The sequence below is a fragment of the Somniosus microcephalus genome, chromosome 13, assembly GCF_052327205.1.
Source record: "Somniosus microcephalus isolate GS21.2 chromosome 13, FLI_Smic_1.0, whole genome shotgun sequence".
Taxonomy (NCBI): Eukaryota; Metazoa; Chordata; class Chondrichthyes; order Squaliformes; family Somniosidae; genus Somniosus; species Somniosus microcephalus.
In genome coordinates, this window is record NC_140999.1 from 194,116,370 (window position 1) to 194,143,570 (window position 27,201).

Below are 27,201 nucleotides of genomic sequence, written 5' to 3' on the forward strand. Positions count from 1 at the left end.
GGTTTATTTTCTTTAGAGGGGGGAAATGTATCAATATGTGGTAGAATTTTTTATCCACCGTCAATTATAGGAAGTTCCCTGACTGTTCCTCTGACCTTGAAGTGTGAGATTGAGAGTTGCCTGTAATGAGTTCGGGTGGCCCAGTAATAAAGCGTTGTCCTGAGGCTCTGGCGTCCCTGCTAGTTTGTTATGAACTGAGCTTAAGTAACAAAGGCTGCAGTTATTGATTGGGATCCTGACAGGGTGGATTTACATCCCCCAGAAACCAACAGACACACACAAGCTTAGGTCACAAGATCATTAGGGGCGAGCGAGATGCCCCACTGGGATCGGTGCTGGGACCACTGTTGTTCACCATTTACATAAACGATTCGGACTCGGGAATCGGAAGTACAATTTCAAACTCTGCGGATGACACTAAATTGAGGGGTGTGGTTAATACAGAGGGTTGCGACAAAATACATAAACTTGTGGAATGAGCGTGTAATTGGCAAATGAACTTCAATATTGGTAAGTGTGAAGTGGTACATTTTTGTTGGTTAGAATAAGGAGGCCACACACTCCTGGGAAAATTGGTGCCAAAATGGAGCAGAGGAACAGAGGGATCTGGGGGTACAGATACACCAATCACCAGGGAGCACGGGGGAGAAAGGTACAGGAGGATACGTTGATGGGGTGAGATGAAGTAGGGCGAGAGGAGGCTCATGTGGAGCATAAACACCGGCACAGACCTGATGGGCCGAATGGCCTGTTTCTGTGCTGTAAATACTGTGTAAGTAGGGATGTGGGACTGGTGTTAGAGTCATAGGCCTAGAAATTCACTAGCCTTAGCGCCGCTTTTGAGGCGCTAGAGGGACTAGCGCCAGAGTTATGGCCAGTTTAAAAATTCCCTGGGGCCCTAAATCGGCATTGCACCGGTAGCGCTGCGCCGGCACCGATGACGTCATCGGTGTGCGCAGCGTCCCGGTTGCCGTGGTAACCCGCCCGAACTCCGAAATTGAGTTGCGGCCGCCTCGCCCGTGGCAGCCGCAAGCAACGTTCTGGCAGAGGTGCCTTACTCCAGTTTGCGCCGGCGCATTAAAGGCCCCGCGGCGGCCGGCCACTTTCCCGCCGGCCGCCTGCCCGCAGCTCCCTCCCCGGACTTCTCCCCCCCCCCCCCCGGAACAGATGCAAGCCCGGCACTTGTCCGAGGTGCCGGGCTCATTTTTAAGCTGATTTGCGCGGGCCGCGGCCGGGTGCAGGCAGCTCCTCCTTAACGGGAGGAGGAGGCCTGCACGTCCCCAGCCTGCCGCACCGCATCGGGTGCCGCAGCGCCGGAATTGCGGCGCGAAACGGCAGTTAGCGCCGATGTACCGCCGCAAAGACCCTTCAGTAGCGCCGGCAGCCGTTTGGGCGCGGCGCCACTGAATTTTTGGCGCGCGCAGGGGACTTAGCGCCGGCACTAACTTCCGGCGCTAAAGCCCTGGCTAAGCCAAAACCCAATTTCTAGGCCATAGAGTTTTACAGCACAGAAAGAGGCCCTTCGGCCCATCGTGTCCGCGCCGCCCATCCACCCCTGTCCTGTCTAATCCCATTTTCCAGCATTTGGTCCATAGCCTTGTATGCAATGGCATTTCAAGTGCTCATCCAAATGCTTCTTGAATGTTGTGAGGGTTCCTGCCTCTACCACCCTTTCAGGCAGTGAGTTCCAGATTCCAACCACCCTCTGGGTGAAAAAGTTCCTCCTCAAATCCCCTCTAAATCTCCTGCCCCTTACCCTGAATCTATGCCCCCTTGTTATTGACCCCCCTACTAAGGGGAAAAGTTCCTCTTTATCTACCCTATCTATGCCCCTCATCATTTTGTACACCTCAATCAGGTCCCCCCTCAGCCTTCTCTGCTCCAAGGAAAACAACCCCAGCCTGTTTAGTCTTTCTTCATAGCTGAGGCGCTCCATCCCAGGTAACATCCTGGTGAATCTTCTCTGCACCCTCTCCAAAGCAATCACATCCTTCCTATAGTGAGGTGACCAGAACTGCACACAGTACTCCAGCTGTGGCCTCACCAGCGTTTTGTACAGCTCCATCATAACCTCCCTGCTCTTATATTCTATGCCTCGGCTAATGAAGGCAAGTATCCCATATGCCTTTTTAACCACCTTATCCACCTGTTCCGCTGCCTTCAGGGATCTATGTACATGTACACCAAGGTCCCTCTGACCCTCTGTACTTCCTAGGGTCCTACCACTCATTGTGTATTCCCTTGCCTTATTTGTCCGTCCAAAATGCATCACCTCGCACTTTTCAGGGTTAAATTCCATTTGCCACTTTTCCGCCCATCTGACCAACCCGTTTATATCGTCCTGTAGCCTGAGGCTTTCCTCCTCGCAATTTACCACCCCACCAATTTTCGTGTCATCTGCGAACTTACTGATCATACCTTTTACATTCTCATCCAAATCATTTATGTAGATCACAAACAACAAGGGACCCAGCACCGATCCCTGAGGTACCCCACTGGACACAGGCTTCCAGTCACAAAAGCAACCTTCGACCATCACCCTCTGCCTCCTGCCACTCAGCCAGTTTAGGATCCAACGCGCCAAGGCACCCTGGATCCCATGGGCTCTTACCTTCTTGACCAGTCTCCTATGCGGGACTTTGTCAAAAGCTTTACTGAAGTCCATGTAAACCACATCCACAGCATTTCCCTCATCCACCCCCCTAGTCACCCCCTCGAAAAATTCAATCAGATTTGTCAGACATGATTTACCCTTGACAAAGCCATGCTGACTATCCCCGATTAATCCTTGCCTCTCCAAGTGGAGACTAATTTTGTCCCTCAGAATTTTTTCCAATAATTTCCCTACCACAGATGTTAGGCTCACTGGCCTGTAATTCCCTGGTTTATCCCTGCTACCCTTCTTGTATAATGGTACTACATTAGCTGTTCTCCAGTCCTCTGGTACATCCCCTGTGGCCAGAGAGGTTCTGAAAATTTGTGTCAGAGCCCCTGCAGTCTCCTCCTTTGCCTCCCACAGCAGCCTGGGATACATCTCGTCCGGGCCTGGGGATTTATCCACTTTTTGGCCTGCTAAAACCGCTAGCACCTCCTCCCTCTCGATGCTAATATGTTCAAGTATGTCACAGTCCCCTTGCCCGATTTCTATGTCTGCATCGTCTCTCTCCATAGTGAACACAGATGCAAAAAATTCATTTAAAACCCCGCCTACATCATCTGGCTCTACACACAGATTGCCACTTTGGTCCCTAATGGGCCCTACCCTTTCCCTGGTTATCCTCTTGCCCTTAATATACTTATAAAACATCTTAGGATTTTCCTTTATTTTGCTCGCCAGTGTTATTTCATGGCCCCTCCTCGCCCTCCTAATTTCTTTTTTAAGTATGCCCCTGCACTTTTTATACTCCTCTAGGGCTTCTTCCGTCTTTAGTCTTTTGTAACTGCCAAAAGCCCCCCTTTTATTTCTAATGCATTTTTGTATATCCCTTGTCATCCAAGGTTCCCTTTGCTTGTTGGTCCCACCCTTGACCTTTACAGGAACATGTTGGCGTTGTACTCTCTCTATTTCCCTTCTGAAAGTCTCCCACTGTCTTGATGTGGATTTTCCTATAAGTAGCTGCTCCCAGTCCACTTTGGCCAGATCCTGCCTTATCATATTAAAATCGGCCTTCCCCCAATTTAGAACCCTTATTTCCGGGCCGTCTTTGTCTTTTTCCATGACCACCTTAAATCTCACCGAATTATGGTCACTATCGCCAAAATGCTCTCCTACTGACCCTTCCACCACTTGCCCGGCTACATTCCCCAGAATTAGGTCCAGTATCGCCCCCTCTCTTGTAGGACTTTCTACATGTTGGCTCAAAAAGCTCTCCTGGATGCACTTTAAGAATTCTGCACCCTCTAAGCCTTTCACACTCTGACTATCCCAATTTATATTGGGGAAGTTGAAATCCCCCACTATTATTACCCTATTATTTTCGCACTTCTCTGAGATTTGCCTACATATCTGTTCCTCTATCTCCCCCTGACTGTTTGGGGGCCTAAAGTACACTCCCAGCAAAGTGCTTGCCACCTTTTTGTTTTTAAGTTCTACCCATATGGCCTCATTAGAGGAACCCGCTAATATATCATCCCTCCTTACAGCAGTAATTGACTCCTTAATTAATATTGCAACACCCCCTCCCCTTTTACACCCCCCTCTGTCTCGCCTGAAGATTCTATACCCCGGAATATTGAGCTGCCAGTCCTGACCCTCCCTCAACCATGTCTCCGTGATAGCAACAATATCGTACTCCCATGTGTTCAACAACAACTTCAGTTCGTCCACCTTATTTGCAAGACTCCTTGCATTAAAATAAATGCCTTCCAGCCCTGCCATATTCCCTTTTGCCTTCGCATATTTGCTCTGCCTTGTTTTTTTCTCTGTATTTGGCTGTAAATCACCCCCTGCTATAGCTCCACTCTGTACCCCATCCCCCTGCCAAGTTAGTTTAAACCCCCCCCCAGCAGTGCTAGCAAACCTCCCCGCAAGGATATTGGTTCCCCTCTGGTTCAGGTGTAAACCGTCCGACTTGTACAAGTCCCACCTTTCCCAGAAGCAGACCCAGTGATCCAGGAAACTAAAGCCCTCCCTCCTGCACCATCCCTTTAGCCACGCATTCATCTGTTCTATCTTCCCATTCCTATACTCACTAGCACGTGGCACCGGGAGTAATCCAGAGATTACAACCTTTGAGGTCCTGCTCTTTAATCCTTCACCTAGCTCCCTAAATTCTTGCTGCAGGACCTCATCCCTCTTTTTACCTATGTCGTTGGTACCAATGTGGACCACGACCTCTGGCTGTTCACCCTCCCCCTCCAGAATGCCCTGCAGCCGCTCAGTGATATCCTTGACCCTGGCACCAGGGAGGCAACAAACCATCCTAGATTCACGTCTACGGCCACAGAAACGCCTATCTGTTCCCCTTACTATAGAATCCCCTACCACTATTGCTCTCCCACTCTTTTTCCCCCCTTCCTGGGCAGCAGGAGCACCCCCAGTGCCAGGAAGTTGGCTGCTGCTGCCTTCCCCTGGTGAGTCATCCCCCTCAACAGTATCCAAAGCGACATACCTGTTTGAGAGGGGAATGGTCACAGGGGTCTCCTGCACTACCTGCCTGCTTCTATTGCTCCTCCTGGTGGTCACCCATTTCCTATCTTCCTGTGCAGCCCTTCCCTGCGGTGTGACCAACTCACTAAACGTGTTATCCACGAACCTCTCAGCATCGTGAATGCTCAACAACCCATCCACCCGCAGCTCCAGCGCCTCAATGCGGTTTGCTAGTAGCTGCAGATGGATGCATCTCTGGCACACGTGGTCATCAGGGGCACCGGCAGTGTCCCTGAATTCCCACATAGAGCAAGAGGAGCATATCACGGGGCTGGGCTCACCTGGCATGACCTTCCCTTTACTTAATTTAAATTAATTTACTATCACCAATTAAAAATATCTCTAAGGCGCTTGTATAGTCTACCAACAGTCCCTGCTACACCAGAAAAGACCCTAGTAACTATAAACTACAGAGTTAAAGTTTAAAAAAGAGAAATACTCACCAACCAATCACTTACCTGCTCCCTGGTGACATCACACTCTGATTACTTTTTACCTCTCTCCTCTGCTGTTGATTTGGTACGCCTCTGCTGAACCCGCCGGTTTTAAGTGCCGCTGGTCGCGCTGCTGCTCTCCCACAGGTCCAAGCTCTCTGACCTCGCCTCTGCTGAACCCGCCGGTTTTAAGTGCCGCCGGTCGCACTGCTGCTCTCCCACAGGTCCAAGCTCTCTGACCTCGCCTCTGCTGAACCCGCCGGTTTTAAGTGCCGCCGGTCGCGCTGCTGCTCTCCCACAGGTCCAAGCTCTCTGACCTCGCCTCTGCTGAACCCGCCGGTTTTAAGTGCCGCCGGTCGCGCTGCTGCTCTCCCACAGGTCCAAGCTCTCTGACCTCGTCTCTGCTGAACCCGCCGGTTTTAAGTGCCGCCGGTCGCGCTGCTGCTCTCCCACAGGTCCAAGCTCTCTGACCTCGCCTCTGCTGAACCCGCCGGTTTTAAGTGCCGCCGGTCGCGCTGCTGCTCTCCCACAGGTCCAAGCTCTCTGACCTCGCCTCTGCTGAACCCGCCGGTTTTAAGTGCCGCCGGTCACGCTGCTGCTCTCCCACAGGTCCAAGCTCTCTGTTATGTGGAGAGACTGGAGAAGCCGGGATTGTTCTCCTTCAAGTAGAAGGTTAAGAGGAGATTTAATGGAGCTGTTCAAAATCATGAGTTTTGATAGAGTAAATCGGGAGGCACTGTTTCCACTGGCGGGAGGGTCAGTAACCAGAGGACACAGATTGAAGGTCATTGGCAGAAAAAGCAGAGGGGGGATGAGAATTTTTTTTTAATTTTTTTTTAAAAGCAGTGAGTTGTTGTGATCTGGAACGCGCTGCCTGAAAGGGCGGTGGAAGCAGATTCAATAATAACTTTCAAAGGGAATTGGATAAATACTTGAAATGGAAAAATGTTCATGGCTATGGGGGAAGGGCAGGGGGAAGAGTGGGTCTAATTGGAGAGCTCGTTCAAAGAGCCGGCACAGGTAGCATGCTGGGCTGTATGATACTATGATAAGTGTAGCCATCACCTGAAAACGAGGTTACAGCCTTAAATTTGCTCCAGGGTGCAATTTATTGATAACAATATGCATTGCAGTGTGCACGGAAGAGTTTTTATACATTGCAAATTTCCTCTGTGCTGACAGAGCGCTTCTGGGCAGAGTGACAGCATCATTGCTAAGACCATTATAAATGACGAAGTTCGACAACATTCATCACCCGGCAATCGCAGACTGATTGCAATTATATAATCACTGCTGTGGCCTGTGGCTTTTCCACAGTAATGGTTAGGATAACAGCTTTTTGCAAAAAAAAACGTCACTTTTGAGTCCCACATTCAGAATAGAATGCGGTGTTAATCTCAATAGGTGCTGTGTGGCTTTCACCAGGACACTGAGCGGGACACCTGAGCTTTCTTCCCATCAGCAACTCCACTCGATCTCCTGCCCAATCCTCCACTTACACCGTGTAGCCCCGTACGCCTTACCTTCGGTAAGATCAAAGTGGTGAAGCTGAAAACCATACTAACCTTCCCCCGTCCCCAAGAACGCTTCATCACAACAAACACAATCATCAGAACCCCAATAAAGACTTGCATTTCTATAGCGCCTTTCACGGTCTCCGGACTTCCCAAAGCGCATTACAGCCAATGAAGTACTTTTTAAAGTGGAGTCACTGTCGTAATGTAGGAAACACAGCACCCAATTTGCGCACAGCAAGCTCCCACAAACAGCAATGTGAGAAATGACCAGCTAATCTGTTTTAGTGATGGTGGAGGGACAAATTTTGGCCAGGATACCAGGGAGAACTCCTTTTACATCCACCTGAGAGGGCCTCAGTTTAACGTCTCATCTGAAAGATGATACCTCCGACAGTGCGGCGCTCCCTCAGTACTGCCCCTCCGACAGTGCGGCGCTCCCTCAGTACTGCCCCTCCGACAGTGCGGCGCTCCCTCAGTACTGCCCCTCCGACAGTGCGGCGCTCCCTCAGTACTGCCCCTCCGACAGTGCGGCGCTCCCTCAGTACTGCCCCTCCGACAGTGCGGCGCTCCCTCAGTACTGCCCCTCCGACAGTGCGGCGCTCCCTCAGTACTGCTCCTCCGACAGTGCGGCGCTCCCTCAGTACTGCCCCTCCGACAGTGCGGCGCTCCCTCAGTACTGCCCCTCCGACAGTGCGGCGCTCCCTCAGTACTGCCCCTCCGACAGTGCGGCGCTCCCTCAGTACTGCCCCTCCGACAGTGCGGCGCTCCCTCAGTACTGCCCCTCCGACAGTGCGGCGCTCCCTCAGTACTGCCCCTCCGACAGTGCGGCGCTCCCTCAGTACTGTCCCTCCGACAGTGCGGCGCTCCCTCAGCACTGCCCCTGACAGTGTGGCGCTCCCTCAGTACTGCCCCTCTGACAGGGCAGCACACCCTCAGTACTGCCTCTCCGACAGTGCGGCGCTCCCTCAGTATTGACCCTCCGACAGGGCAGCACACCCTCAGTACTGCCCCTCCGACAGTGCGGCATCCCTCAGTACTGTCCCTCCGACAGTGCAGCACACCCTCAGTACTGACCCTCCGACAGTGCAGCGCTCCCTCAGTACTGCCCCTCCGACAGTGCAGCGCTCCCTCAGTACTGCCCCTCCGACAGTGCAGTGCTCACTCAGTGCTGCCCCTCCGACAGTGCGGCGCTCCCTCAGCACTGCCCCTGACAGTGCGGCGCTCCCTCAGTACTGCCCCTCCAACAGTGTGGCGCTCCCTCAGTACTGCCCCTCCGACAGTGTGACGCTCCCTCAGTACTGCCCCTCCAACAGTGCGGCGCTCCCTCAGTACTGCCCCTCCGACAGTGTGGCGCTCCCTCAGTACTGCCCCTCCAACAGTGCGGCGCTCCCTCAGTACTGCCCCTCCGACAGTGTGGCGCTCCCTCAGCACTGCCCCTGACAGTGCGGCGCTCCCTCAGTACTGCCCCTCCAACAGTGTGGCGCTCCCTCAGTACTGCCCCTCCGACAGTGTGGCGCTCCCTCAGTACTGCCCCTCCAACAGTGCGGCGCTCCCTCAGTACTGCCCCTCCGACAGTGTGGCGCTCCCTCAGTACTGCCCCTCCGACAGTGCGGCGCTCCCTCAATACTGCCCCTCCAACAGTGCGGCGCTCCCTCAGTACTGCCCCTCCGACAGTACGGCGCTCCCTCAGTACTGCACTGGGAGTGTTGGCCTAGATTTTGTGCTCAAGTCTCTGGAGTGGGGACTTGAACCCACGACCTTCCGACTCAGAAGCGAGAGTGTTGTCCACTGAGCCACGACTGACACCCGGAAATTCGCCAATTGGACTTGCCCTATAATCCTTCCCCACTTGATTTCCTTGAACCACATTGTCCCCTGCCAACTAATGGTCGGCATTCTTCCCAATGTATAAAATTCTGGGAATGTGAACAACTGCCGTTCTAACTCAATGTGTAATTCATAATGGCTATAAAACGCTGTGTCTAACACGATTCAATCCCCCAGTGACCCCCCACCCCACAGTGAATAACATCAATACCATTTGGATATCTTGCAACCCTCAGTCCTGAAGACTCAGAGAAATGTCTGAGTTCCTGAACTGTCCGGCTAACTATCTAAAGCTGAACCTGTGGTCTTAGCCAACTCCCAGCTTTCTCGACTATCCAATTCCCAGCCACCCTATCGATTGCAGCTCAATCTCCATTATCATTCAGCTCCCGTCTGTCTCAATTAGGAAAAGACAGACTTGCCTTTATATAGCACCTGTCACAACCTCAGGATGTCTCAAAGCGCTTTACAGCCAATGAAATGCTTACAGCCAGTTTATGCACAGCAAGGTCCCACAACCAGAAAAGTGATAATGACGAGATTATCTATTTTCTTTTTTAGTGATGTTGGTCCCAGAACAGTGGGGAGAAACTGTGCAACTCCCAAGCTCAGCTCGTTATAGTCTAGCTCCTAAACTTCCTGAACTAGTTGTTTCAATCTGGAATGCACTGCCTGAAAGGGCGGTGGAAATAGATTCAATGGGCCTGAACTTGCAGCCGGAGACCTCCGACCAGCAAAAAAATCTATGAACTTACCTTCTGTCTCGGGATCCATGGAGACTCGCACTCCTGCACCTCTATGCGTCTAACATTCGCGCCACACAAGTGCCAGGCAATGACTATCTCCAACAAATGAGGGTCTAACTACCTCCCCTTGACATTCAACAGCATTACCATCGCCGAATCCCCCACCATCAACATCCTGGGGGTCACCATTGACCAGAAACTTAACTGGACCAACCACATAAATACTGTGGCAACAAGAGCAGGTCAGAGGCTAGGTATTCTGCAGCGAGTGTCTCACCTCCCGACTCCCCAAAGCCTTTCCACCATCTACAAGGCACAAGTAAGGAATGTGATGGAATACTCTCCACTTGCCTGGATGAGTGCAGCTCCAACAACACTCAAGAAGCTCGACACCATCCAGGACAAAGCAGCTCACTTGATTAGCACCCCATCCGCCACCTTAAACATTCACTCCCTCCACCACCAGCGTACCGTGGCTGCAGTGTGTACCATCTACAAGATGCACTGCAGCAACTCGCCAAGGCTTCTTCGGCAGCACCTCCCAAACCCGCAACCTCTACCACCTAGAAGGACAAGGGCAGCAGGCGCATGGGAACACCACCACCTCCAAGTTCCCCCCCAAGTCACACACCATCCTGACTTGGAAGTATATCGGCCATTCCTTCATCATCGCTGGGTCAAAATCCTGGAACTCCCTCCCCGACAGCACAGTGGGACTACCTGCACCCCACGGACTGCAGCGGCGCTTCCTCAGTACTGCCCCTCCGACAGTGCAGTGCTCCCTCAGTCCTGCCCCTCCGACAGTGCCACCTTCTCAAGGGCAATTAGGGATGGGCAATAAATGCCGGCCTTGCCAGCGACGCCCACATCCCATAAAAAAACAAATTTTAAAAAAGACCTGCGCAGAGGCCCACATATCCCAGGGGCGCAGGCGGTTCGCAAGCGTCCCGGGATCACATGGGCCGGCCCAACGAGTGACAATAGGGAATCCCCATTCATGCTCATCGGGATTCCATATGTACAGAATCCCCATACGTATGAATGGGAATACCCCAAAAAATACCTCTACACTTCAAATAAATTTTTAAAAACCATCGCAGGTTTAAAATTAATTAAAATGGCATTTAATTAAATATTTAAAACAAAAATTAAATTTTTTGAAAAATAAATTTGCATGTTTTAAGGCAGCTAAAAATAAACTTACCTTATTTCACAAGTTTTTAAATGTATAAGTTATTGGTAACATTTAATTTTTCTGTTTTTTCAAAACTCTTACGCTTTTACCAGGTGTTAAGAATTTCACGGGCATTCGCTGGGAAGAAGTTGGTCAAATAGCCCAACTCTCCGCCCAGGCAGCGTATGCCTAAACCCGGAACGTGCGCGGCCCCTACAAGCGAGTGCGCACTTCGTACACATCCGTAGGGGCCGCAAAATACAGCCCAATAGTAACTTTCAAAAAGGAATTGGATAAATACTTGAAAAGAGCCGGTACAGGAACGATGGGCCGAATGTCCTCCGTCTGTGCTGTGTGATTCTCTGATTCTAACTACCTGGTGTGTAACTCCAACATTATCCAGCCTCCACATCTAACACTCCATTAAACTTCAGAACAATGAGAATGTGATTGCGAGTGGCGCATACAATCCCCTGCTTCGAGAAAACCACGTGAACTTGTCCCTCAGCGCTCCAATCTCGTTCATCCTTTCGACTCTCAATTTTCCCTCAGAGTTTATAAACCGTAACAGATAAAAAGATCCAATCTAACCAATTCTATCGTTCCACTAATAGAAACATGGTATTTCACGAATAGATCTGTTAAAAACACACATGGACCGCCTGTGGGGATGCTCAGTGAGGGGGGATTATTCAAAGGACATGCTGATTCGCTCAGAGGCAGGCAGAACACGTGGTAAATATTTTTTGATGGACTCCAAGGTGCCCAAGAACCAAACAAAAACATCTGACAACTTAATTCACAGTTTATGAGAGCATATTGATTAGCTGAAATTTTCCCAGGAACCAATCACGATCGGCTCAGAGATACTGAGGTTAGCAGTAACGTGGTCATTGATTGGTTCCTTGAACCAATCAATTTTTTTGTTTACACATAGAACACACATCTCATAGCTTCTGTCAGCCGTGGCTCAGTGGGCAGCACCCTCGCCTCGGAGTCTGAAGGTCGTGGGTTCAAGTCCCACTCCAGAGACTTGAGCACAAAAATTTAGGCTGACGCTCCAGTGCAGTACTGAGGGAGCGCTGCACTGTCAGAGAGGCAGTACTGAGGGAGCGCCGCACTGTCGGAGGGGCAGTATTGAGGGAGCGCCGCACTGTCGGAGGGGCAGTATTGAGGGAGCGCCGCACTGTCGGAGGGGCAGTACTGAGGGAGCGCCGCACTGTCGGAGGGGCAGTACTGAGGGAGCGCTGCACTGTCGGAGGGGCAGTACTGAGGGAGCGCAGCACTGTCGGAGGGGCAGTACTGAGGGAGCGCCGCATTGTCGGAGGGGCAGTACTGAGGGAGCGCAGCACTGTCGGAGGGGCAGTACTGAGGGAGCGCAGCACTGTCGGAGGGGCAGTACTGAGGGAGCGCAGCACTGTCGGAGGGGCAGTACTGAGGGAGCGCAGCACTGTCGGAGGGGCAGTACTGAGGGAGCGCAGCACTGTTGGAGGGGCAGTACTGAGGGAGTGCAGCACTGTCGGAGGGGCAGTACTGAGGGAGCGCAGCACTGTCGGAGGGGCAGTACTGAGGGACCGCCGCACTGTCGGAGGGGCCAGTACTGAGGGAGCACCGCACTGTCGGAGGGGCAGTACTGAGGGAGCGCAGCACTGTCGGAGGGGCAGTACTGAGGGACCGCCGCACTGTCGGAGGGGCCAGTACTGAGGGAGTGCCGCACGGTCGGAGGGGCAGTACTGAGGGAGTGCTGCACTGTCGGAGGGGCAGTACTGAGGAAGTGCTGCACTGTCGGAGGTGCCAACTTTCGGAAGAGACGTTAAACCGAGGCCCAGTCTGCTCTCTCAGTGGCCGTAAAATATCCCCTGGCACTATTTTGAAGAAGAGCAGGGGAGTTCTCCCTGGTGTCCTGAGCCAATATTTATCCCTCAACAAATATCGCTAAAACAGGTTATTTGGTCATCATAACGTTGCTGTTTGTGGGAGCTTGCTATGCGCAATTGGCTGCTACATTACAACAGTGACAACACTTAATTGGTGGTAAAGTGCTTTGGGACGTCCGATGGTTGTGAAAGGCGCTATAGAAATGCAAGTCTTTCTTTCTTAAAATTTCATACACTCGGAAATTGCCTGTGGTGTTGCCGGTTGAAGGATACAAGTTTTCTATATACACACAAGATGATAACAAAGTTGACTCTCTTCCGGAGCCAACTCCATGGCACCACCTACTGGCCGCAGCCTGCAGCTACATTGTTACAGGAACTGTTTACATACATGATTACCATTCTAAACTATTACATAGGCAGTGTGCTGTCTCTCCCTCTAACTTAACCTTACTGTATGTACATAACCTACTTAAATATGTATAACTTACCTGTTAGGGCCGTTGCCCCTTTAACTCACCGTTTAGGGCCATTGCCCCTTTAAGACGCGCCTTAGCGTGCTGACATCACGTCACGTACAACGTAGCGTGCTGACGTCACGGCACGTACGACGTGACGTGCGTGAGGCGGCTGCCGGCCCGACTCGGCCTTCCAGAAAGGCTGCCGGCACAGCCCGGCCTAGCGCCTTTGGCCGCATCTACCAGCCGCCGGGAGCGACGCGATCTTCCGCTCCCGCGGCAAGCATCGGCTCAGCCTGGCCTCCAGCTCCCGCTCCCGACTTCGGCCTCCACGGCCAGAAACGCGACCACGCGCATCACGTGACGCCCCAAGCGCGGACAACGCTACCGAGCGTGATGAGGTCATCACGCTCCCCACAGGACTGCTACGTAGTCCTCGTGGAGTCCTCGCTGGGACACAGACCTACACCACGGTGCTCCTACAGCAGCACAGGCTCCGAGCAGTTGTATTGTCCCCATGCTTGAGTCTTGGAAATTGTTTGTCTGTAAGTATTTTAGAATGCTATGGATGATTAGTGTGCACTGCATGTTGTAGAAAATGTTTAGTTGTAACTTTTCTCTGTCTAGCTGATTAACTAGTAGCTGTATTTTGATGCACTATGTACAGGGCTAATTTAAAGAGAATGCCTCCCAGTTTACTAAATGTACTGTGTTGCTCAGGCGTACCTAAATTTGTGTATACATATCAGTTATGCGCTTGTATACTAATGTGTGCTTCCATTTCTGTGTTGTATTTCAGTTTTACAATTAGAATCGTTCAGTAAAGCGTTACAAGAAAAGTCAAGCCTTGTGATTTTATTGGAAGATATCGAGTTGTTCGCTATCTGTCTAGCTCTGCATAGAAGCGCGTTGCGAGGGCAGAACAGTAAAAAGACAGCAGCACAGCGGGCTCAAGCACAGGAAGATACCACTCAGCTACCATGAGTCTACGCTCAGGAAAACAATATACTCTAGAGGAAGTCGACCAGCCAATCGAGAAGAATGAGCCTCTCCCAGCAAACGAGGCCAAGTCACAGTCCTCTAAAGCAGCCTCTAGAACATCTCGGCGGTCCAGCAGACCGTCGTCACCGACAGCTCTCCCAGCAAACGACGCCAAGTCACAGTTCTCTGAAGTATCCTCTAGGTCATCTCGGCGGTCCAGCAGACCGTCGTCATCGACAGCTTCTACAGCCGCCAAAGCACGTGCCAAGGCAAAGGCCACCCAAGCGCAATTGTCCTTCGCTGAAAAAGAAGCTGACCTCATGAAGCAGAGAGCCGACCTCGACGCTAGTGTGATGAAGCAGAGAGCTGACCTCGAAGCTAGTGCGATGAAGCAGAGAGCTGACCTCGAAGCTAGTATGATGAAGCAGAAAGCCGACCTTGTAAAGCAGAGAGCTGATCTCGCTGCCATTCTCCACATTCTCCAAAGCCAGAGAGCTGCCGCTGCCGCTAAAGCCGAAGCCGCAGCTTATGAAGAAGATGAGGAGAGCGAACGCGGGGAGCCCAGCCAGGAAACATATGACCTGGAACAGCCCCTCAGTCCAGTGCAACGTACAAATGAGTATGTCCAACAACACTCCAAAGTGTTCTCAAAGGAAACATTCAGGTATCTCGACGTAGAACTAGCTACTCACCCCAGCAACAAACGGCCCGTTTTCGGAGACACTGAGCTCAAAAGAGAAGAAACGAGTAAGACTCACCTACAGAGACCTCCACAACACTCGGCCAATCCAGCTAAGCAGTCCTCGCCCGAGCCGCAAGGCGCACAAGACTTCGCCAGGTACCTTACTCGCCGAGAATTGTTAAGTTCAGGCCTCCTAGAATTCGATGACCGTCCTGAAAATTATTGGTCATGGAGAGCATCCTTCCTGAGTACCACCAAGGACTTGAATCTGTCAGCCAGAGAAGAACTAGACTTGATGACAAAGTGGCTCGGAGCCGAGTCGTCAAGGCAGGCGAAGAGAATTCGCTCAGCGCACGTCCTCAATCCCACAGCAGGCCTCCACCTGGTTTGGCAACGTCTCAACGACTGTTATGGGACACCAGAAGTCATCGAACACGCACTGCTCAAGAAGCTTGAGGACTTCCCGAAGCTAACCAACAAGGATAATGTCGAGCTCAGAGAACTGGGCGACATTCTCCTCGAACTGGAGTGTGCCAAGGGAGAAGGTTACCTGACCGGCCTCTCGTATTTGGATACGGCTCGCGGGGTAAACCCAATAGTGGAAAAGCTCCCCCACAATCTTCAAGAGAAATGGATAGCTAAGGGATCCAAGTACAAGGAGGAAAATGGAGTGGCATTTCCCCCCTTCTCTCTCTTCTCCAGGTTTGTCCAACAACAGGCAAGGGTGAGGAATGATCCAAGTTTCGCTTTCTCCACCTCCAGCAGTTACGCTCCTTCGAGAACAGAGAAACCCACAAAGGACAGCAACAAAGCCTCTGTGAGTGTGCACAAAACAGAGGTTCCAGCCGAACCCTCAGTCAACCAATCCAGTTCTGCTGGGAATGAAGTGGATGACCCAGATCGTCAGTGTCCTATACACAAGAAGCCCCACCCACTCAAAAAGTGTCGAAGCTTTAGAGACAAGCCCATTGATGAGCGCACGTCATACCTGAAAGAGAACCGCATCTGCTTCAGGTGTTGTGGGTCGACTACGCACATGGCAAAAGACTGCAAGGCGACAATCAAGTGCCTTGAGTGCAACAGCGAAAAACACATAGCAGCCCTGCATCCAGGTCCTCCTCCGTCAACCACCGAGAGCGCCGCGGTTGACAAAGAGGATAGCGGGGAGCAAAGCGAAAGCACATCTTCAGTCACCTCCAAGTGTACAGAGGTTTGTGGAAATGCAAGCAGCCCACGCTCATGCTCCAAAATCTGCTTGGTTAAAGCATATCCTGCAGGGAGAAAGGAGAAGGCAATCAAAATGTATGCAGTGCTCGACGAGCAAAGCAACAAGTCCCTAGCGAAGACGGAATTCTTCAATCTCTTCGACATCAAGGCCAGCACCGCTCCGTACACACTAAAAACCTGTGCAGGGACAACAGATACTACGGGTAGGAGAGTCGGGAACTTCATGATCGAGTCCATGGATGGGAAACTACAGCTTCCCCTCCCCACCTTGATTGAGTGCGACATGATGCCAGAGGACAGGACGGAAATCCCCTCCCCAGAGGTCGCACGCCATCAGCCCCACCTACAGCCAATTGCCAATAAGATTCCAGCTGTGGACCCGGACGCTCCAATCCTCCTACTCTTGGGAAGAGACATCTTAAGGGTGCACAAGGTACGTGAGCACATCAACGGGCCCCACGATGCTCCCTATGCGCAGCGGCTTGACTTGGGATGGGTCCTCGTGGGTGGAGTTTGCCTGGGAACAGTCCACAAACCAGCGGATGTCAGCGTCTATAAAGCAAACGTGTCGTGCAACGGTCGCACATCCTGTCTCAGCCCATGCCCAAACAGGATCCAGGCAAAGGAGGACTACGACGACATGACGCAGCATCATAGGTCAACCTCCTCTGCCTGTGAGGAAGAGGCAGGCCCCACTGTGAGCACAGATGGCCTAGGATGCTCAGTGCTTGAAAGGTCCAAGGACGATAGACACAGCTGGGCGGCACCCCTGCCGTTTCGCCCTCCTGGACGCCGTCTTCCGAGTAGCGGGGAGCAGACTGCGGGGCACCTCTGCTCGCTCAGGAGAACCCTGGTGTCGGGGTCCACCGACCCAGACACGCCTGCAGTCCCCACCCCAGCGATGCTCCTGACTCAAAAGATGAGTGCTATTTCAGCTCCCTCTGGAAACTTCGACATGGCCGAGCTGCACGGGAAGCAGTGGAAGCAAGTACAGTGTCGTGCAGACACTTCTTGGAAGAGATGGGGAGGAGAGTATTCGCCCACCCTACAGAGCCGTAGGAAATGGACAGAAGACAAGCCGAATGTCAAAGTGAGAGATGTCGTCTTGCTGAAAGACAGCCAAGCACACAAACGAACGGTCAGTGGGACTAGCCGTCAAAACTCTGCCGAGCAGGGACAAGAGGGTCCGCAAGGTGGAGGTGAAGACCGTCAAGGAAGAGACTGTCAAGGTGTTTCCGAGGCCAGTCTCAGAGATCGTAGTCCTCCTTTCCGAAGAAATCTAGAGAACGGACTCTGAGCGTGTGGCAGCCAAAGGACGTTTTCTCCAGGTTATTTTGTATCTGTAGTGGTACAAATGGAATTGTACCAAGCGGGGAGTGTGCTGTCTCTCCCTCTAACTTAACCTTACTGTATGTACATAACCTACTTAAATATGTATAACTTACCTGTTAGGGCCGTTGCCCCTTTAACTCACCGTTTAGGGCCATTGCCCCTTTAAGACGTGCCTTAGCGTGCTGACGTCACGTCACGTACAACGTAGCGTGCTGACGTCACGGCACGTACGACGTGACGTGCGTGAGGCGGCTGCCGGCCCGACTCGGCCTTCCAGAAAGGCTGCCGGCACAGCCCGGCCTAGCGCCTTTGGCCGCATCTACCAGCCGCCGGGAGCGACGCGATCTTCCGCTCCCGCGGCAAGCATCGGCTCAGCCTGGCCTCCAGCTCCCGCTCCCGACTTCGGCCTCCACGGCCAGAAACGCGACCACGCGCATCACGTGACGCCCCAAGCGCGGACAACGCTACCGAGCGTGATGAGGTCATCACGCTCCCCACAGGACTGCTACGTAGTCCTCGTGGAGTCCTCGCTGGGACACAGACCTACACCACGGTGCTCCTACAGCAGCACAGGCTCCGAGCAGTTGTATTGTCCCCATGCTTGAGTCTTGGAAATTGTTTGTCTGTAAGTATTTTAGAATGCTATGGATGATTAGTGTGCACTGCATGTTGTAGAAAATGTTTAGTTGTAACTTTTCTCTGTCTAGCTGATTAACTAGTAGCTGTATTTTGATGCACTATGTACAGGGCTAATTTAAAGAGAATGCCTCCCAGTTTACTAAATGTACTGTGTTGCTCAGGCGTACCTAAATTTGTGTATACATATCAGTTATGCGCTTGTATACTAATGTGTGCTTCCATTTCTGTGTTGTATTTCAGTTTTACAATTAGAATCGTTCAGTAAAGCGTTACAAGAAAAGTCAAGCCTTGTGATTTTATTGGAAGATATCGAGTTGTTCGCTATCTGTCTAGCTCTGCATAGAAGCGCGTTGCGAGGGCAGAACAGGCAGTCTCAATGATATTGAAAAGATGGCCAAAGATTCTGACTACAAGAAGTTGGGCAGATTTTGAGCACATCCACAAAATGTCTATATACATTATAGTTATAAATAAAACAAATAACGATTCAAGGCGGCGGCCCACCAGCAATGTTCCCTGTAAGCGGCCGCTTTCTTTTAATGTGTGGTTCTTTTAAATTTCTGTGCATGCGCGGTCTTTACAATAGAAAAGCCGGTGAGCGTTCTGCGCGGGACCGTGCAGATTACTGCAAGGCCGAGAGGGAACACTCTCCGTCACCACCTTCTCAGGGGCAACTGGAGAGGGACAATAAATGCCAACCCGTCAGCGACGCCCACATCCCGAGAATGAATACATTAAAAAATCTATCAAGAAGGATGACTTGAAATATATAATAAAACTTCCTGCAGCACTAAGACTTAGAGCCAAGATCACTGCAACATGTTTAGACTGAAACCCAATGATCTTAAACATGTACGATTCTGAGGGGGTTCGACAGGGTAGATGCTGAGAGGTTGTTTCCCCCTGGCTGGAGTGTCTAGAACTGGGGGGCACGGTCTCAGGATGAGATCGGACATTTAGGACTGAGATGAGGAGAAATTTCTTCACTCAGAGGGTGGTGAATCTTTGGAATTCTCTACCCCAGAGGGCTGCGGAGGCTCAGTCGTTGAGTATATTCAAGGCTGAGGTCGATAGATTTTTGGACTCTAGGGGAATCGAGGGACATGGAGATCGGACGGGAAAGTGGAGTTGAGGTCGAAGATCAGCCGTGATCTTATTGAATGGCGGAGCAGGCTCGAGGGGCCGAATGGCCGACTCCTGCTCCTAATTCTCATGTTCAATCAATTGCGTTTATAACAAATATATTACCTTTGCACGAACTGATCTGAACTCGGTCAATGACTACTGAAGTCCCGACAGCAAACAATTAGATTCATTGTAGGAGTTTAAGAAATCATTAGTTTTCAATTAAAATCTACAAATACCAAAACTACTGAATGTCGACTGCCAGCTATTTGCACAGTGGCGTGATGGCACATCTGGCCCTGATCCTCCTCTGCTTCTTCAACACCTGACTGACTCCTCTCCTGCTCATCCATGGAATTATTTCTGCTGATTCTTCCACTCCAAGGCAAAATATTACACATTATATATAAAGTCAATAGAAAACAAAATCCTGAAAATGGCAACAGAAACACCCACCCCGCGCACACACACAGAGAGGAATGACAGGAAAACATTGGGATGATAAAATTAATAAATAGCCAGCTGACAATCTCTCTCCTGCTCCATCGCTGGAGTTGCCTTTTTGCAAAGGATGCAATACTCCCTGGAAATCCCAGACTGCGACAGCGGGAAGCTGGAAGCCTGAATGTTGGATGGGGGTGGGTGTTGGGGTTTTTTTGTTGCATGTTGCTACTCACACATAGGCATGGTAGATGAACGCCCATCCCCGCGGTCTCTCCAGCACGTTGTACATAAAGTTCTGCAGCTTTCGGTAGAAGGCACTGCGTTTGGGGCGTTTGCTTTGCCCGGAGCGGGGCTTGCCCAGGATCCTGCCGCGCTTGCTGCCCTCCGCGCCGGCGATCAGCAGCGCCCCGTCCCGGGTGCAGGAGGCGTCCGCCCCGGCGCTGATCGCCCCCTCCGTCCCTCCGTCGATGCCCACAAAGCCCACCCTCAGCCTCTTCTCCCTGGGCCCGGCTTCCCCGTCTCTCTTGGGTTTCTTCTGCACCATGGTGGCCTGGGATCATGCCGTGCACTGGCTCTGCCCGCCCATGGTCTCCTCCGGCTGGGGGTCCTCCTCCTCCTCCTCCTCCTCTCCCCTTCCCTCCCCCAGCCAGTCCCCAGCTGCAGACAATGAATCCAGCCTCAGCACCAGCTCCACATCTCCTGCATCCACACACAGGCAGACACATTCCCAGCAAACTGCAGCTGCGCAGCCCAACCAGGCAAAGCTCAGCAAATCTTTAACCCCTTCAAATCTCCCCCAAAAAAAGAACACCAATGATGCAATCTCCCACTATATTAGAATCTCACAGCACAGGAGGAGGCCATTCGGCCCATCCTGCCTGTACCGGCTCTTTGAAAGAACTCTCCAATTAATCCCACTCCCCCTGCTCTTTCCCCAGAGCCCTGTAAATTTTTTCCTTTTCAATATTTATCCAATTCCCTTTTGAAAGTTACTATTGAATCTGCTTCCACCGCCCTTTCAGGCAGCGCGTTCCAGATCACAACAACTCGCTGCGGAAAAAAACATTCTCCTCATCTCCCCCTGGTTCTTTTACCGATTATCTTCAATCTGTGTCCTCTGGTTACCGACCCTCCTGCCACTGGAAAGAGTTTCTCCTTATTTACTCGATCAAAAACCTTCATCATTTTGAACACCTCTATCAAATCTCCCCTTAACCATTTCTGCTCCAAGGAGAACAATCCCAGCTTCTGCAGTCTCTCCACGGATTTGAAGTCCCTCATCCCTGGTACCATTCTAGTATTTTGAACTGTATTCGTTTACCTACAGCCAGAATAAGACTATAATTCAATAGCAAAATACTGCGGATGCTGGAAATCTGAAACAACAACAGAGAATGCTGGAAACTCGAGGAACTGGGCTTATACTCGCTGGAGTTTAGAAGAATGAGAGGGGATCTCATTGAAACTTATAAAATTCTGACAGGACTGGACAGACTAGATGCAGGAAGGGTGTTCCCGATGGTCGGGGAGTCCAGAACCAGGGGTCACAGTCTAAGGATAAGGGGTAAGCCATTTAGGACAGAAATGAGCAGGAATTTCTTCACCCAGAGAGTGGTGAACCTGTGGAATTCTCTACCACAGAAGGCAGTAGAGGCCAATTCATTAAATATATTCAAGAAGGAGTTGGATATATTTCTTAAAGCTAAAGGGATCAAGGGATATGGGGAGAAAGCAGGGACAGGGTACTGAATTTGGATGATCAGCCATGATCGCATTGAATGGCGGAGCAGGCTCGAGGGGCCGAATGGCCTACTCCTGCTCCTATCTTCTATGTTTCTATGAAATACTCAGCAGGTCAGGCAGCATCTGTGGAGAGAGAAACAGAGTTAACGTTTCAGGTTGATGACCCTTCATCAGAACTGGAAGAAGCTGGAGATGGAACAGGTTTTTAAGCAAGTGTAGGGGCAGGGAGAGGGGGGAGGGGAGGAAAGAACAAAAGGGAGGGTCTGTGATAGGGTGGAGGGCAGGAGAGATTAAATGACAAAAGGGATGATGGTGCGAGGCAAAAGGAGATGGTAATGGAACAAGTTAAGAAACAAAAGATGGCTCCAGTGGAGGTGTAACTGGCGATGGCAGAATGATCGACAGCTGCCATGTGGGAGAGAGAAAAAAGAAAAAATAGGGACTGAGGTTATGGTCTGAAATTGTTGAACTCGATGTTGAGTCCAAAAAGCTGTAAAGTGCCTAATCGAAAGATGAGGTGCTGTTCCTCGGAGGTGTTCCACAAAGCGGTCACCCAATCTGCGGAACACCTCCGTTCAGTCCGTAAGGGGGACCCTGTGCTTCCGGTCACCTGTCACTTTAATTCACCGCTCCACTCCCACTCTGACCTCTCCGCCCTCGGCCTCTTGCACCGTTCCAATGAAGCTCAGCGTAAGCTCGAGGATCAGCACCTCATCTTTCGATTAGGCACTTTACAGCCTTCTGGACTCAACATCGAGTTCAACAATTTCAGATCATAACCTCTGCCCCTATTTTTTCTTTTTTCTCTCACATGGCAGCTGTTGATCATTCTGCCAGTGCCATTTACATCTCTTCTAGACCCATCTTTTGTTTCTTAACTCGTCCCATTACCACTCCCTTTTGCCTCGCACCATCATCCCTTTTGTCTTTAATCTCTCCTGCCTTCCACCCTATCACAGACCTTCCCTTTTGTTCTTTCCTCCCCTCCCCCCTCTCCCTGCCCCTACACTTGCTTAAAAATCTGTTCCATCTCCAGCTTTTTCCAGATCTGACGAAGGGTCATCGACCTGAAACATTAACTCTGTTTCTCTCTCCACAGATGCTGCCTGACCTGCTGAGTGTTTCCAGCATTTCCTGTTGTTGTTTAAGACTATAGTTCCCTGATTACCCATCACCCGTTCTTGAACAGGCGTTTAATGTTTGACACTCTCCAGCTCTTTGATACAATTCCCATTTCCAGAAATCCTTGGATAATTCTGGGTAATGCTTTTGCAACTCCTCCCCAATTTCGCTCGGTATCCTCGGATGAGGCTGGTGACCAATGTTCCAGCTAAACTGCGCGGCCACACGGTGGTCTGGCGGTCCCACGCAAGCCGCTCACCAGCTTCTACAGGGAAGGAACCGAGCACACGCAAAAACCTTAATGTGCCGCACACCCAGTTAAAGGGACCGCGTACTAAAACAAAATGAGGGGAACATTGCTGGTGACCTTTCTACTTTCAGTCTCATCATCATTGTTAATGCAGTTCCCTATTAAATATTTCTCTCCTACCTCCACCCTCTGTAAACTACAGCTCATCCAAAACTCTGCTGCCCCGTGTCCTAACTCACACCAAGTCCCGTTCACCCATCACCCCCTGTGCTCACTGAACTACATTGGCTCCCGGATCGGCAACGCCTCCATTTTTAAATTCTCATCCTCATTTTCAAATCCCTCCATGGCCTCGCCCCTCCCTATTTCTGTAACCTCCTCCAGTCCTGCAACCAATGTTCCCCCTAATTTTTTTCGGGTGCGCGGTCCCTTTAAGGTGAAGTGCGGCCCACTCACAGTCTCACACATGCGCAAAATTTAACATTGGAAAAGCCGGTGCCGGGCTCGCAGTTTAGAGGGAACGTTGCCTACAACCCGCCGAGATCGCGGCACTCCTCCAATTCTGGCCTCTTGCGCATCCCTGATTAAAATCGCTCCACCATTGGCAGCCGTGCCTTCAGCTGCCTGGGCCCTAAGCTCTGGGATTCCCTCCCTAAACCCCTCCGCCTCTCTCTCCTCCTTTAAGACGCTCCTTAAAACCGACCTCTTTGACCAAGCTTTTGGTCACCTGCCCTAATTTATCCTTATGTGGCTCGGTGTCAAATTTTGTTTGATAATCGCTCCTGTGAAGCGGCTAAGGACATTTCACTATGTTAATGGCGCTATATAAATACAAGTTATTCTTGTTGTTTTATCTATTTTCAATGCAAACCTACTTTTTTATTAATTTGTTCTCGGGGTGACTCTAATATGGCCCAGATTATTGACTGTCCCTAGTTGCCCTGAGAAGGTGGTGGTAGTGGTACGGTAGCACGGTGGTTATGTTGCTGGACTAGTAAGGCAGAGGCCTGGACTAATGATCCGGAGACTGAGTTCAAATCTTCACCAAGGGTAGTTGGGGAATTTCAAGTCAATTAATTAAATAAATCTGGAATAAAAAGTTGGTGCCAGTAATGGTGACCATGAAACTACCAGATTGTTGTAAAAACCCATCTGGCTCACTAATGTCCTTTAGGGAAGGAAATCTACCGTCCTTACCTGGTCTGGCCGATATGTGACTCCAGACCCACAGCAATGTGGTTGATTCTTAACTGCCTAGCAAACCACTCAGTTGTATAAGGCGGTTCACCGCCACCTTCTCAAGGGTATGTTAGGGATGGCCAATAAATGCCGGCCTTGCCAGCGACGCCCACATCCTGTGAATGAATTAAATAAATTGTGGAAGATCAGCCATGATCTCATTGAATGGCGGAGCAGGCTTGAGGGGCCGAATGCTGACTCCCGCTCCTAGTTCGTATAAATGCCGGTCTTGCTAACCTGAGAATAAATAATGAAAAAAAACTCTGTGAATGCTGCATACCTCTATAAATTGCTGACAAATTTTATTCCCATGATTCAGTGATTTGTAATTTGCTCCGATATGTTGACAGATCGCTTATTATTTTTTAACTCAACCCACAGACTGAGCCCTATCATCAATGGAATCTTTCCTATTTATGACTCTGATCATGTCCTTAATTAACAAGTCCACTCATCTCCCTTGTCCTTATCTCTGCCTCTCCTGAAGATTTAATACTGACAGTGCAGCACTCCATCAGCACTGCCCTGAAATGTCAGCCTAGATTATGTGCTCAAGTCTCTGAAGTGGGGGCTTAAACCCACGATCTTCTGACTCAGGGGCACGAGTGTTACCACTGGGCCAAGGATGACAGCTAAGCATAGTACATTAAGCATCTATCTCTGCACTCCTCCAATTCCGGCCTCTTGCACATCCCCAATTTGAATCGCTCCATTACTTGGCAGCTGTGCCTTCAGCTTCCTATGCCCTAAGCTCTGGAATTCCCTCCCTAAAGCATTTTGCCTCTCCGACTCTCTTTCCTTCTTTAAGACGTTCCTTAAAAGCTATCTCTTTGACCAAGCTATTGGTCACCTGTCCTAATATCTCCTTATGCGGCTCGGTGTCAAAGGTTGATTGATAACACTCCTGTGAAGCGCCTTGGGGCGGTTTACTACATTAAAGGCGCTATATAAATGCGAGTTGTTGTTGTTGTTGTCATCCCTGGTGCAGACCCACAAGGAGTTCCTCCAACCTGCCCATCCTGGTGACCAATGGTATACGGTGAATTATTCCTTGGATCTTTTCTTGCTGGTCAAAGCAAAGACGGAGTTAAAATGGATTCCAAGCTATTTCTCAGGCTACACATCCCAGTCTGGCTGGGATGAACACACCAGTAGAAGGAAGAAAGGTAGCTTAGTTCAGTACTGCCATGCTATGGGTGGATTGATGGCTGGAATTGTCCTGGGATTGGAGACCCGTCTAACACATCATTCCAAGTGTTTGGAACAGGTCAGTGGGACAAGCTACTCAGTTCCAATCCATGCATCGTGTGGGGCTGTTTACCATGTATGTTTGCTTGGAAGCGGTATTTGTGGAGGCGATGAGTTTGTAACGGCTGGCCACTTCATTATGAGAGGTGCAGTTTTCAATGTCCTTTGTCTTGGGCTGAGCTTCATGAAGACAACAGTCAGTCTGCAGCCAGCCGGGGGTAGAGTGAGTCAGAAGGCTCTGTGGTCCCGAAACAGGCGCTCTACTCGGAGCTCTGACACGGCAAGAGAGCCCCAGGTGGGCAGAGGAAACGCTTCAAGGACACCCTCAAAGCCTCCTTGAAAAAGTGCAACATCCCCACCGACACCTGGGAATCCCTGGCCCAAGACCGCACAAAGTGGAGGAGAAGCATCCGGGAAGGCACTAAACACCTCGAGTCTCTTCGCCGAGAGCAAGCGGAAGCCAAGTCTCTTCGCCGGGAGCAAGCGGAAGCCAAGCGCAGACAGCACAAGGAGCGCCGTCAACCCAAGCACCCCACCCACCCGCCCCTTCAACCACCATCTGCCCCACCTGTGACAGAGACTGTAGGTCCCGCATTAGCCTCATCCGTCACCTGCGAACTCATTTTTAATGTGGAAGCAAGTCATCCTCGGTTCCGAGGGACTGCCTAAGAAGAAGAAGAGGTACCAAATATAGGCTCATGTGGAGCATAAACTCCAGCATTGACCACGTAATATATTGTCACATGGTTTGTTGCATGGTTTAGTATGAGCATGCTCAGTTCACCCTGGCCTAGTAAACAAGCACATGGACTAGCAACTCCTCCTGTCTCTGTCCTCCGTTTGTTCTACCCACATATATTACAGACCAGTTGGGCCGAATGGCCTGTTTCTGTGCTGTAAATTCTGCGTAACATGCTGCTCAATATAGCCATGAAAAGACGCATATGCCCATTGGTGGATGAGAAGCAGGAACAAGTCCTGACTCAGGAGGAGGAGGCTATCGAGGGGCTCGCAGAAGCAGAGCAGCGTTCGATTGACAGGTTCTGATTGAGATGTCCTTCCCGTCAGGAATACTTTCATATTTATTTGGGCGTTACGTTTGTTTTTCCATTCCTTTATTACTATTTTGTTTAGAAAACAATCAAATAGAAATTGCAGGAGACTGATTCTATTTGTGTAACAGTACAGGTGCAGCGTGTGTTCAACGTGATCTGGTGCTGTCCTGTCCTCTTAGAGTCGGACAGCCCAGAATGAGGCCATTCGGCCCATCGTGTCTGTGTCAGCTCTTTGAAGGAGCTCTCCAGAAATGACTTTGAATTATTAGTAATAGATTATAACAATTAATTTGACCAACTGATCACTGTAACCAACTGATACAGTATCCAACTGATACTGTAGCTAATTGATCACTGTAACCAACTGATCACTGTAACTAATTGATCACTGTAACCAACAGATACTGTAACCAACTGATACTGTAACTAATTGATCACTGTAACTAATTGATCACTGCAACTAATTGATCACTGTAACCAACTGATACTGTAACCAACTGATACTGTAACTAACTGACACTGTAACCAACTGATACTGTAACCAACTGACACTGTAACCAACTGACACTGTAACCAACTGATACTGTAACTAACTGACACTGTAACCAACTATACTGTAACCAACTGATACTGTAACTAACTGACACTGTAACCAACTGATACTGTAACCAACTGATACTGTAACCAACTGATACTGTAACCAACTGACACTGTAACCAACTGACACTGTAACCAACTGACACTGTAACCAACTGATACTGTAACCAACTGATACTGTAACCAACTGACACTGTAACCAACTGACACTGTAACCAACTGATACTGTAACCAACTGACACTGTAACCAACTGATACTGTAACTAACTGACACTGTAACCAACTATACTGTAACCAACTGATACTGTAACTAACTGACACTGTAACCAACTATA

The 27,201-nt window shown here is 50.5% G+C and overlaps 1 protein-coding gene across 1 annotated transcript in view; it reads right to left on the reverse strand.

The window, feature by feature from the left end:
* kcnq2b (potassium voltage-gated channel, KQT-like subfamily, member 2b) overlaps positions 1-20,304 on the reverse strand; it is a 188,481-nt gene extending 168,177 nt beyond the window's left edge. Inside the window, exon 1 of the mRNA XM_086005894.1 lies at positions 19,846-20,304. Coding sequence (XP_085862020.1) covers positions 19,846-20,156 — 311 coding nt within the window. The 5' untranslated portion in view covers positions 20,157-20,304. The remainder of the gene's footprint in view (positions 1-19,845) is intronic.
* Between the last annotated feature and the right edge of the window lie 6,897 nt (positions 20,305-27,201).